Source organism: Lonchura striata, chromosome 7 (assembly GCF_046129695.1).
Source record: "Lonchura striata isolate bLonStr1 chromosome 7, bLonStr1.mat, whole genome shotgun sequence".
NCBI classification, from domain to species: Eukaryota; Metazoa; Chordata; class Aves; order Passeriformes; family Estrildidae; genus Lonchura; species Lonchura striata.
Genome location: NC_134609.1, coordinates 16,320,036 through 16,333,398, shown reverse-complemented (window position 1 = coordinate 16,333,398; position 13,363 = coordinate 16,320,036). Strand labels below are relative to the sequence as shown.

General features: G+C 41.0%; 1 protein-coding gene across 7 annotated transcripts in view; it reads right to left on the bottom strand.

Annotated features, from left to right (window-relative positions):
- Positions 1 to 13,363, bottom strand: part of PCGF5 (polycomb group ring finger 5) — a 55,637-nt gene that overhangs the window by 14,040 nt on the left and 28,234 nt on the right. For 6 of the 7 annotated variants that reach the window (XM_021539480.2, XM_021539472.2, XM_021539512.2 and 3 more), the window contains 2 exons: positions 10,357 to 10,666; positions 534 to 630 (listed from right to left, as the gene is read on the bottom strand). In XM_021539480.2, coding sequence (XP_021395155.1) covers positions 534 to 630; positions 10,357 to 10,468 — 209 coding nt within the window. In that variant the 5' untranslated portion in view covers positions 10,469 to 10,666. Of the gene's footprint in view, positions 1 to 533; positions 631 to 10,356; positions 10,667 to 11,078; positions 11,198 to 13,363 lie in introns of those variants that run through there. The other variant, XM_021539487.2, reaches the window with a different exon arrangement.

Genomic DNA, 13,363 nt, shown 5'->3' with positions numbered 1-13,363 from the left:
ATAAACAAATCTCAAGAAAGGGTATCTTTAATGTAAAAACTTTTTTCATGAATGTCTTTTCATTAATCTTACAGCAGATTTCAATTCAGATTGGTGGACTTATGCCTTGAAAAACATTGCTTTTAACATTATTCATTTTCTGTATGTCACTCTAAAAAGAAAAATTTGCCATGAGGTTTGGAATTCCCTAAATAATTTGAAAAAACAACCCTCTAGATTTTAATTTCATGTAAAGAATAAAAGCTATCTGGTTCATTTATTTGTTCACTAGAGATACTAATTTTTTTTCAACTTGTACAATAGAACCACTATTTCTGTGTCTTTCCCTTATGTTTCCTCCTTTTACTGTATCTGAAAAAAATCTATCTGTAATGTAGTGGGAGCTGAGAAAATAACAACCTATATGGCTTAGAACAGTTAATATATGCACTATACAAATAAACAAAACCATTATTGCCCTTTTAGGATAAAGACAATAAGATTTTTTGTTGTTGGTCTTCCATTTCAGCAAATGCTGTGGAATAGATTCTTACCTTAACATTTCTAGTGGATTGGTCTCATGCACTTGGTTGCCACACCTGGGACAGTCATTGCTGTCTTCAAAGTGTTGAACAATACAAGTCTTACAAACTAAGAGAAGGATAAAGAAAAAGGAAAAAACCCGCTTAGACAAAATCTAAATAATATTGCTCTAATATGACCTAATGATGCCTAGTAGCTACTTCATACATCAGAAATAAAGAAGTATTGTCTTAAAGTAAATAATTACAATGTATCTTATCCCCCTCTTGTTCCTCAAAACCATTAGTTCTGCTCCACTGAGACACCAAGATCAGCAGCACAGGTTGGATAAGCACTTTAAATTATGTGATATTTTTGCTACTTAGAATTCTCCCAGCATCATAACACATGAAGCCCATAGCCTGTACCTCCTTAAAGAATAGGTTCTCAGATGTGTGATGGGGAGCTTCAGCCAGCACAGCTCACCATCACCTCAGCTGATCTGAAAATGACTTACACACTCACTTCAGCTTCATGGTGTTGCTTGCAGCTGAAAATACTGGTTTAAATACTTATTGTAAGAGAAAAGGTCACAGAAATTGTACACAGGTTCAAAGTGTTTCCCTTTTGACACAGTGCTTTCCAAAGCAATGACAGAATGTACACTCAACATTTAATATTTGAGCCTTATAGTGAAAAATCAGGATCAGGACCTTGGCAATTATCAATAAATCCAAACCAACAAAAATGTGAATTTAAAAACCAATTAACTGAAAGTACACTAAACAAGGTGCTATACTACTGTTGCTTTCAAATGATTAATTACAGACTGTAGATTTTAATGTCATTAATTATGGAAGCCAACCTGATGAGAACAACTATGCCTGCTATTATTACTGCACAAAAATGTTCTGGATGGAGATAAACTCTACCCTCTTCTTATTATTAATTCACCTAAACTGAAATAAGAACTGCAGATTCATCAGTAAATGGACTGAAAACATAAAAGGACTGCTGTGACTGCAATATGCTTTCTGCTGAAACACTGTATTTTTTTTCATCAATTACTTAAAGAAGTATGAACATCTCTAAACAACTTAGTAAATCCTAATTATAAGACAACTCTAGGAATCTTGAACTTCCTTTAACAAACACAGCCTTTATTTGCCTTTGCCTTAGAATGCTCAGAAATATCAAATCAGCTGATGCTGACATAGCACACACATTAAACCTCCATGTAGGTGTTTTTTTCCAACTGTTTTAAATCACTAACTTAATGACATTAACTTCACAGCCCAAGATTCTCAAGGAATGGTAAAATAACTCTTCTGCCAGATAAGCTTTTCAGCTGCAGCACCAGAGAGCTCCTAATCCTGGTATCTCAATTGTGCTGAATTCACTGCTTCTGTCAGGAGAAGGACTATGGGTTAGGGGTGGGTGATGACAATACTGATGAACCTCCAGGTTAAGAGTCACCAGCTGGCTCAGAAATGCCATTAGTTGGAAGCCTCAGTTTAAAGAATGTGCAGGGAAAAGGGCTGAGGAGCAAGTATGATGATGAAATTGTGAAGTCTAACACAGATGTAAAAAAAATCCAAATGTTACTGTCATTTGGAAATTCAGCTAAAAGTCACTGAGGTGGATAACAGAAGAGTTTGGCTTACTCTAGACCTCTTTTAACTTGACTTCATAGAAACTGAGCTTAAAGATAACTCTTTTTCAATGGAGTTTCATCTGCTAACTCCCATAACAAAGGAAGGAGTTAATCTTTGTTTGGTAAGCCTTCTGTCTAGTATAAACAGCAGCATTTCTATGGAGCCTTTCTAGTCTAACACCAAGTTAAAATGATAAAGAATAAACAAAGGGGAAACATTTGTAAAAATGTAATTACAACTGTTCAGTATTAATTTTGGAATTGGTAAGCTCAACCTCTAACCTTCTCTTGTTTGGAAAATGTCCAGGCTGGATGAGGCTCTGAGCAACTTGAACTAGTGGAGGGCGTCCCTGCTCATGGGAGAAGGGTCAGAACAAAGGGTCTGTTCCAGCCCAAACCATTCCTTTTTTTTTTTTTTTTTGCAACAGACTCAGAGAATTAGCACAAAAATTCTTCACAGGAAGAAGGGGTTTTGTATCAATACCAGAGTGATTTGGTTTCTTTTCTATATGCAACAGAATTAGCCTCCTTCTGAAAAAAATTTCCTTGCATTTTAGAAAAACTTTCTGAAATTAAGAGCATTTAATTTCCTTCACTCGCTCTCAAGATTTTTGCTCCTGTCATGTCAGAGAAGTTCTTGAAGTTTGTGATGAGATGACTCTCTTCTTACTGCATTGAGTTGTTTTGTAAAGATATTTTACATTTGGGCTTCATACGTTTTTTGTTTGCTTTCCAAACTAAAGACAAATAGGGCCTATCTGAGCTATAGCTTTCATGTACATCTAGAAGAAATCAGAAATTATGACTATTTAGAAGAACTTCATGCCATAGGATCAATAACTAATATACTTATTTAAGTCAGATAATTGACACCATAAAATCTCCCAAACACTAAACACTGCTAAAGATAAAGCATGGTAATATCCACAATAATGTAACTGGAAGAAATATTTATAATATAAACCAATCTATGGAAAGGGATTGAATTCCTCAGTCTGAATATATTTTTGTGCTCTCTTCATACCTTTTGTTTTCCAGAGGAGATGACACCCTTGGAAGGCATCCATGGTCCAAGAAAGGACCTAATGATTAATGAAGAGCCTAATTTCCAGTGTAGGAAAGATCTTTACAGAAAAGACATAATAAGGAACCAAGAACCTTATTCCAGACCTATATGGAGGTTTCTCTATGCCAATAAACACACAGATCTGGATCATGTGTTTGTATAGCCAGCTCAAGACCATAAAAACCCCCTTGAAACTGCAAATCAATACTGAAGTAATCTAAACAAACTTTTGCTTTTTCTCATGTAGATCTATGGTGCTATGAGGATTTGCCAACCAAAACAAAATGTGATTTACAAACAGGAATATAAGGGAAAAAAATGCATATAAATTCTAGCATGCAAAAATAATGAACTGATACATGATATTCCTAGTGGGATCATCAACCAAATATTTTCCTATATGATAGGTATAATCATCCTCTGCTACTCTCGGTGTAAAACACTGAACATTTTTCACAGCCTATCTCTTTGCAGTTTCAGAAAAATAGGATGAAATCTAAATATTGGGTGGAAAAGGTAGGCAAAAAGGGAATCCTTAAACACAATTAAAATACAAATATTGTTAAATCACTACCTCAGGGAAAAAAAATACTCTGAATCAAAACCCTTCAGTGCTTCCAGTACAGATTAACAAAATAACATGGTTTATTTTGCTTTACTGTAGGTCATGGCAGGGCAGCAAACAGGCAAAAGAAAACTGCTTAACCTAAATGTACAGTTTGCGGAATTTTGAGGTATATGCTACACATGACAGTGAAATGAGAACTTGAATTTCATAGTTGTACAATGACATTTCAGATGAGACACAATAAAAGTTAAATCCATGTAAGATGACTTTCTATGGCTGATAAAAGTACTTGTGTGACATATGCTAATTGGCTGGCAACCATAACAATGTCGTTTTCCAATACAGAGATATCTGGTTCACACACTCTTTCAGATCTTTGTAATCAGATGAAAAACATAGATACAAGTGCCAAGACTGTGCTGTCACAAACAAACAAAAAAAAGAACCTATCTTATGAATATCTACATACATATGTATCCATCCAGGTCACTGTTTAAATGTTGATTAACGAGCTACCTAAATAAAACTTCATATTGCATTTTTGAAATAAAGTATTCTACAAGATAATGTTTAATTAGTTAACTGTGGTGCAAATTCTATGCCAGAATTCATCCTTTGAATTCTTCCAAGGATTTCCTCTCAAAGTTAATCACTCTGATTCAGTGAGCAAAGGAAGGGCATAGGATATGCACAGCTAGTGTAATATCAAACCCATCTCACTGATGGCACAGAGGTGCCACAAGTCATTTGGTAAGTTTACTGAAGTACTTAATTATCTTCCTTAAGCCTGCTTTAAAAGCAGTACTTAGTTTTAGGGAAAGCGTTTGCTTAAAATCAGGACAGGAAACTTCACTTAACCACCTTTTCAGAAACTATACAAGTGGGACTATTCCTCACTTAATTACTACTACCAGACACAGTCATACTAGATTATCTTCTATTAAAAGGGAGAGAGAATTTCAGTATGTGATAACCAAGAAAGATGTTTTGTGTTGAAAATTATCAAAAAATAACATTTAGGCCCTGCTACATGCCATTGACTAAAGTTTCTGCAGAAGGAGTCTGAAGGCAGCTCAGCTTGCTTGTCTGAGGGTGAGAAATTTTGCTGCAGTGAAGTTTTTTTGGGATCTTCTGTTGACAGCATAGGTTTTTAGCAAAAAGCTGAAAACCACTCTGGTTGAAAGATTATTTGATATTGAAAATTACATCTCTAGTAAATTTCCTGCAGGGAAGGACATTTCTGAAAGTTCACAGACTGCCTTGGTTGGCAATTTCTTAACACAAATATTAGAGAGACCAACTAGGAGTAATGCACCTTTTGATTTCCTGTTCATAAACAGGGAAAAGTTGGTGATGAATAGAGTCAACAGCCACAGACAGAAGCTTGCCTTGAGGTGAGTTGAGCGTCTTGAGAAAGGATACACACTTAAATAGCACAGTTAGGACTCTGAACTTTAGGAGATGGGACTTTAGCTTTTTTAAGCAACTGCTCATCAGATTTCCCAAGGAGACTATCATTGGAAAGAGACTCAAGAGAGCTGGCAGCTACAGTCCACTGTACAGTGAATTATGTCAGAAGAACTGCTTAGTGCACAAGAATTGCTTAGTGCATATGGTCCCTAATTAATATGCAAAAGTAGATCATATTAGAAGTGGAAACAAGAATGGGAAACAAAAGGATATAAAATCGCTAGTCTGGCACTTAGAGACAAAAGTAGGAAAGCCAAGGCCCAGCTATAGCTAAAACTGATGAGAGACATAAGGGAATTGTCCAAGTATGCTAGTAGTTGAAGGAAGCTTAGACAAAATATGCCTGTTAATGAATGAGGGAAACAACTGAGGAATAGCTTATACAGAAAATTTTGAAGTCCTCAGTATCTTTTTGCCTTGGTCTTCACAGCCAGTGCTTGATCCTCCCTGAATACTAGCTTGATTTGGGAAGGAGAGGGATGATCAACAGCCAAGGAGCAGCAGGTTAAAGCTTACTGACAAAGCCTGGATGTATTTAAATCTACAGCCCAGGAAGGACTCACTAACATGAAAGCTCATCACCATAATCAGGGTGATTATGAGAGGTACCCAATGACTAGAAAGGGTGGTGTGTTATGCCCACCTATAATAAAGAGGGGAAGGATGACTCAGGGAAGTACACCTAAACAGCCAATTCCAGCTTACTGTGAAGATGGCAGATTACATCATGTCCCTTGGAGTGAATTTCCAGCTATGTGAGGAACAAAAATGTAATCAGGAAGTGGCAAGAGCAATTTGCCAAAAGCAAATAATGCTATAGGCTGGTGGGTGATGTAATAATAGCTTGGACCATTTGAACAGCAGCTACAGGAGTGACAGAGCCCATCTTCTGGGAAGTGGCAAATAGCATCACAAGCAATGGTCACATGTTGACATTTGGCAGAACATTCAGAAAAACTAGATAAAGACTGTAGCAATGGAAATGGTTATTAAGAGAGGCTGTGGAGACTCCATGTTTAGAAATTCAAATGTCAACTACACAAAGACATGGCTTGACCTGGTAGAGTGCTGGCACCTAACCTGCCTCCTGCATGAAGTTAGCCTAGACAACCTCCAGATGTTTGTTGATGTTTTCAACCAACATTTCTATGATTGTGTAAACAGTCTGTTATTTTTTAAGATACTAAAGAATGTTCTTGAGGAAAGTTTATTTTGCAAATTTTATAAGTGCACACTGTACTAAACAATGGAGTGACTCAGGAGACAGATGATGGGACATGCCCTTTAGCTCACATCCAGCCTGCTTCCATCAGTAGTTCTTATCCTTGACAACTGTGTAACAGACTAGAAAAAAAGATCTCAGTCCATAAGACAAAACCATTCTGTTGAGAGTTGCAAAAAAGAAATGAAGTTCTGAATTTGCAGAATAAGTAATTTTGCACTAACATAACCATTTCCTTTCCAACAGAGATAGGAAAGTTTGCACTTCTAAGTTGCACTTAGGTTTCGCAGCAAATAGTGGAGTTTTCTGTCCAACATTTTCCAAAGCCCCAGCAGAAACACTTCTTATTGAAAAGGCACTAATTTCTCAGAGCAGGACTTAATATTTTCCAGCAATACAGAGTATGCAAACCAACTGCTAATTCCCTGCTTTGGTTACTGCTGATCACATTAGTTCCCCTATGACCATTGGAGAACATCTATGTCAATACATGCTTTTCATCTTGTCCAAAGTAATACATTGTACTCCCAGTATCTAATGAACTTACACTGCTTCTTCAGCTATTAATACCTGCAGATTTTGATCATTTGTACAACACTATTTTCAACTATGACAATTAGTAAGTACAAGACAAACACCAAAGGACAGTTAAAATCATTGGACACTGTATCTATTTGGACAATATTTGGTATCTATTTGGACAATACAGAAGAACCATACCTGTATGGTACCATACCTGTATTTGAAAAAAAAATTAAAAATATTAAATATTTTCTACAAGATAACTTAGCAGAGTACCTTCCTGTATTCTTCCAGCACCTTTTCCTTTGCAGACATAATATTTGCATATCACCACTGTTTTCAAGTTTTACATTTTCCTTTTCATCACTGTAATCTTTGTATTTTGGCAACTGAAACTAGACTTTGCTTTCAAGAAACACCTTCTTCTTTCCTGCATTTCTGCTTAATGACCCAAATGTGTGGCAGTTTTTTGGTGAGAAGATCTGTGTAACTACATGGCACCTCAGTAAAATTCACATGCTCTAACCTGGGAACTAGGCAGTAACAGAGCTGGCTCAGTGAAGAGCTCACAAACTACAAAAGAAGCAGATGGTGCTGAGAGGAGAATGCTCCTTCCACCATTATTGTTTTGTAATAGGACCAAAAGAAAATAAAAAATAAATTATGTTAACAAAGATACCACAATAAAAGCATTTTTTCCTTCTATGTGATTTCTGATATAACTATTTTCCCCTAATGCCAACCTCTTGCAAGTTGTTAATGTTCATTAAACTTCAACCATAAAAAAATAACCAGTACAGGAATTTTTCCAGTTTCTTTAAAGGGTAAGACAATTTAATAATATATTTCCCTCTCTCTAATAAATTTACTTCTGTTAAGTACATCAGTCTTTTCCTGATTCTTTGTCACTATTTTCCCCCGGTATCCAATGAAGGATGAAGATCTTCCTTAGCATTCCTTTTCTTGATAATGTATTTATATAAACATTTTTAGTTGTCTGTTATGGCAGTAGCCAGTTTAAGTTCTGGTTGGGCTTTGGCCCTTCTCATTTTCTCTCTCCATAACTTCTTGGTGTCCCTGCAGTCCTTCTGCTTAGACTGCCCCTTCTTCCAAACTTAGAAACTCTACTTTTGTTATTAAGTTCCAGACAAGCCTTTTTGTACAGCCAGGCTGGTCACCTTCCCTGCCAGCTCACCTTTCTGCACATGGGGACAAACTGCTCCTGTGCCTTTAGGATTTCCTTCTTAAAGCACACACAGCCTTCCGGACTCTTCAGCCCTTCAGGACTGCCTCCCAAGGGACTCCATCAATCAGGCTACAAAATCTGCCCTCCAGAAGTTCAGGGAAGTGGTTCTGCTAAATGCCCTCCTTACTCTTCCAAGAATTGAAAACTATCTTGTGATTGCTGAGCCCAAAGATGCCCTCCAACCTCCATCACCCACCCATCACTCTCTGTTCACAAACAACAGGTCTAGCAGGGCCTCACTCACCAACTATATCAAGAAGCAATACTCCACCCACTCCAGGAACCTCCTAGACTGTCTTCTCTCTCTGCTATTTCCAGTAGGCATCTGTTAAATTGAAGTATTCCTCTACAACAAGTGCTAGTGACTGTGAGACTTCCCTCAGCTGCTTCTCAAATGCTTCATCTACCTCTTCATTCTTGTTAGGTGATCCATAACAGACTCCCATCGTGGTACCTGCCTTGTTGTTGGCCATTTCCCCAATTCTTACCAATGAACACTCAACTCTATCATCACCATCACTGAATTCTAGACACTCAAAACACTCCCTAATACATCATGCTATCCCCACCAGGTCTCCTTCCTTGCCTATCCCTTCTGGAGGGTTTTATAGCCATGCACTGCATTCCTCCAGTTCTGTGAGTTATCCTGCCATGTGTCTGTGATGGACACTGTGCCATAATTTTCCTGCTGCACAGTGGCTTCCATTTTAATTCTCTGTGTGCTTCATAGAGTAGGGATGTAACACCAAATTGTAAAAATTAACAGTGAAGACATTTAACAACTGCAAGAACAACATTGCACAGAAACTAGAGGAAATGCCAAAACAAGACTTAAACTGATCTATATTAAAGGTTATAAAAGGGAAATCTATGAAAAGACATACAATTCCCCTTACTCTTCTTTTAGAAGACTCCAAATGTTATTTGGAAAGATATCAAATCTTAAAGTAGGTCCAGTGAAACTACTGCCTATTCAGAAATAAATGTAAAAAAAGCAAGCATGTAAATAAGCTTGTACAAGTAAGATGACAGAGTTTGACAGGACCATTCATATGTTGAATATAATTCATACATGCCAATGTATTATATGTAGTAGAAGCAGAAAACAACTTAAACAACTTTTCCTGAAACAGTTTGACTGAAAGAGATCTACTTCCTAAGTAAATATTTTGCCACCTTCACGTATTTCTCTGCATTGTGCCATGGAACACATTAGAGAGATGTGGGCCACTACTGTCCAGACTAGGGCATCCATCACACATGCTGCCAACAGATACATTAGTTTAAGTTTCAAGCATGCTTATACCATCAAAAGCACAGCTGACATGATGATCTCACCTGTGATCAGACAGGCCACAGTGATATAAGTTTGGTGTTAGAGCCAGCACAATCACCACTAGCCTAGGGCAAACAAAAGGGTCTCTGTATTCTGCCAGGTGTCCGGCAGAGCTGACATGCCCTCACAGAACAGGTCAGGTTGGAAGGGACCCCAGTGGGTCATCTGGTCTAACCTTTCTGCTCAAGCAGGGGCACATGGCAGAGTGGCATCCAGACTGCTCTTGAATGAGGGAGCCTCCACACCTTCTCTAGCAATCTGTTCCAGTGCTTGGTCACCCATACAGTAAAGAAGTTCTTCCTCATGTTCAGATACAACTTCCTGCGTATGAGTTTCTGCCCATTGACTCTTGTTCTATTGCTAGCACCACCAAGTAGAGCCTGGTTCCATCCGCTTAACATCCACCCTAGATATTTACACACCTTAATGAGGTCCCTCTCACCCATCTCTTCCTGAGCCTGAATAGGCCTATCTACCTCAGGATTTCCTTGTAAGACAGGTACTCCAGCTCCCTGATCAACTCTGCTGGACCTGCTCCAGGAGCTCCGCATCTCTCTTGTACTGTGGAATATAGAACTGCACACAGTTCAAGATAACCCAGACTGCAGACCAGTGCTTAGCAAACTTCAGAAGAGACTGGATTAATATAAAATATTTAATGCAAAACTTCAGTAAACAAAACCAAGCACAGTAGTTATATTAAATACATTAACACTTAAAAAAACCCCCCAAACTTATGAAGGAGGGACTATTTTGCAATGTATTACTTACAGGTATGGAGGCACTCTGTTACTGTAGTTGGCTTGATGAGATAGCCTTTACAGATATAGCAGGTGATATGAGGATTGAAATCTTTCACCAAGTGCTTCCTCTGAGTAGCCATTCGTGGAGCAGGAAATGCTGGCAGAGTGCTTGGGGCCAGAGAAGCAAGTCTGAAAAGCGTCGATATCCACAGTTCACAAGAGCTGCGGCGCTGCTCTGTGCAACTGGACTTCTCCAGGCATTTGATCTTAATTCCGCAGGTCTCACTGGGACATGGCTCATAACTCCTACTCCTGCGCCGAGCGAGTCATTTTCCTACCTGTAACACACGTGGAAAAGCAGAGCAATGTGAACCCGGCCGGACAGCGGCGATGCCCCGGAGGACCAACGTCGCCATGAACTTGGCAGCGGCCCGGGGCTGTCATTTACATAACAGCGGCCGCCGTGCGCCGGCAGCCGAGGTCGGAGGCCGCGCCCCCGCCCCGCGGGCTGCGGCCGCCGGCGGGACGGGCTCGGGCCGCGGTGACAGGTGCAGGGGCCGCGGCCGCCCCGCCCCGCGGGCCCGCAGGCCGCGCCGGCCCGCGGGGAGCGGCCGCCCCGCCGCCCCGGCCCCGCGGGACCGCGGCCGGAGAGGGCGGCGGCCGCCCGGCCCCGGCCCGGCCCGCGCGACTCCCGTCCCTCCCCGCCCGCACCTGCGGCGCCTCCCGGCCCCGCCGCGGCCCCGGCCGTACCTGGCGCAGCCCCGCGGCCTCGGGCGGGCGCCCGGCGAAAGAGAAAGGGAAACGCCGCGCGCCTCCCCCGCTCGGAGCGCTCCCTCCTCCCCGCCGGGCTGCCGCGGCCGGTCCCGGGGCGGGCGGGACGGGCGCGCAGGCGCTGCTCCCGGCCGAGCCCCGCTGCGCCACAGCCCGCAGCGCCGCTCGGGGCGGCAGCGGCCGGAGCCCCGCTCCGCGGGCTGCCCGCGCGCGGCGGGGCGGCGGCGCTGCCGGCCCCAGGTAAGCGCGGCGGCGGCGCCCGGCCCGCGCCCTCGCTCGGTACACACCCGCTGGGGGGGCACCGGCGCCCTTCCTTAAAAATAACTTCAGCTTCTGCCCGTGGAAGGGTGGAAGTTAAACCCATTTCTCCAGCCCGCAAACGCACAACACTGCACTAAGTTAGCCCGAATCCCGTGAATATACATGTGATTTCCTCGAACTGGGACCAACTAGCCAACGGCTTAGCACGAGTAAAAGCAGTCTCCGTGGCTCAGTGCATCTGCTTTGCCTTCCTAGTCACAGAAATTACCAGGTAATTACCCATGAAACTAATGCTGCCTTAATTTTCCAATTGTACTGTTTCTAGAAAATTTCTTTTATACTGCATTTAACAATAATGATAGAAACATAAGGAGACATTTCCTGTATAGGCTACAATGCCACCACATTACCTGCAACTGTTTTAAGTCTTGGCTCTTCTGTTCTGCATTTTGAAATAACTGCTCATTTTGCAGTGGCCTTCCAGTGCACTCTTCCCTTTCATCCTTGTGTAAGTGCTACAATAGCTAAAGGCTTTAATAACTTTGGCCTCTTTCTGCCACCCAGTCCTACTGCTGTAATATTTACCAGGCAATAGATCTTCATTAGCATCAATTCAATGACTAGTCTGAATCAGGTGCATCAAAAACTGTTACAATTAAAGTTACAGTGCAATGATGAATGCATGATAAACCAGACAGCAATTCAACCCAAACAGAATGATTTTTCCTGATAAAATGTTCATCTTGTGTGAGGCTATTTCTCCACAACATTAACAAAAGCCTATGTAGATAAAAATCTTTTGAAGTAGGCCATTTCCTCAGGTCCTGTCACTGGTCACCACAAAGAGATTGGTGTCTGCCCCCCTGCTTCCCCTCATGAGGAAGCTACAAAGTCTATGAAGTCTCCCCTCAGTCCCCTCAGTCATAACAAGCCAAGTGACCTGAGCTACCTGCTCCTCATAAGGCTTCCCCTCTAGGCCACCCACCACATTCATAGCCCTCCTTTGGACACTCACTAACAGCTTTAGATCTTTCTTACACCGAGGCAGCCCCAAGTGCCCCAGCACTCAATGTGAGGCAGCACCAGTGAAGAGGAGAAGGGATCAGCCACCTGCCCTGACTGGCAGGTGATGCTGTGCCTGATGCATCCCAGGATTCAGTATAGCTTTACAGAATGTGTTTTGATGGTCTAAACCTTCTACTGTTAACCATTGTTTGCAGTTTTATACCACAAAACACACACTGACAAGTCACAGGCTAAAGAACACTAAACAGAGAAAGAGACAACAAAAACTATATACATATCATGGGAATATTTTCATTAGTCACATTCAGTAGTTTAGTAGAATTTGACTTATTTCAGCATGTGCATAAGAATGACCCTGCTCAAATGTAGTTTGATACAGCATTATTAAACTTATATACATGCATTTAAAACATTCAACTGCTGATGCTCTCCTGGCTGTTTCCAAACCACTGCATCTGGCAATACTTTTTTTAAAACTATACTGTATTCTAAGTGAGATTTCATAGCTTAGTTTATTCAAATGTCCCATTTGAAAAAATAAAGAACCCAACATTTTCTAAACAAATTAATCAATTATGCTCATATTTACATGGTAATGGATGCACAGTATTCTATTCAAACAAAAAACTCAGTTATGTCATTCATTATACTGTGTAGGCCATGCAGTAATGCTCACACAGCATTTGGGAGACTTGCAAACATACACAACTGGTATTGATCCCCATAAGTCATACTGAAGTCCCTCTTTTACAGACAAGCAGTCCCATGCCAGGTAAGTGATAGCATACATGATAAATTCTTGCCTCATCTCTCCACAGTGCAGGAAGTCAGTCCTGCTGGTACCAAGTTGATGCTGACTGAAGGTGATGAAAGCTGAGGCTTTCAGCACCTTTCCAGACCACAACATAAAGAGCAAATGACAAGCAGCGCAGAAGCAGCTCTCATTTCATTATCAGAGGAAAGTGAATCCTTTAATA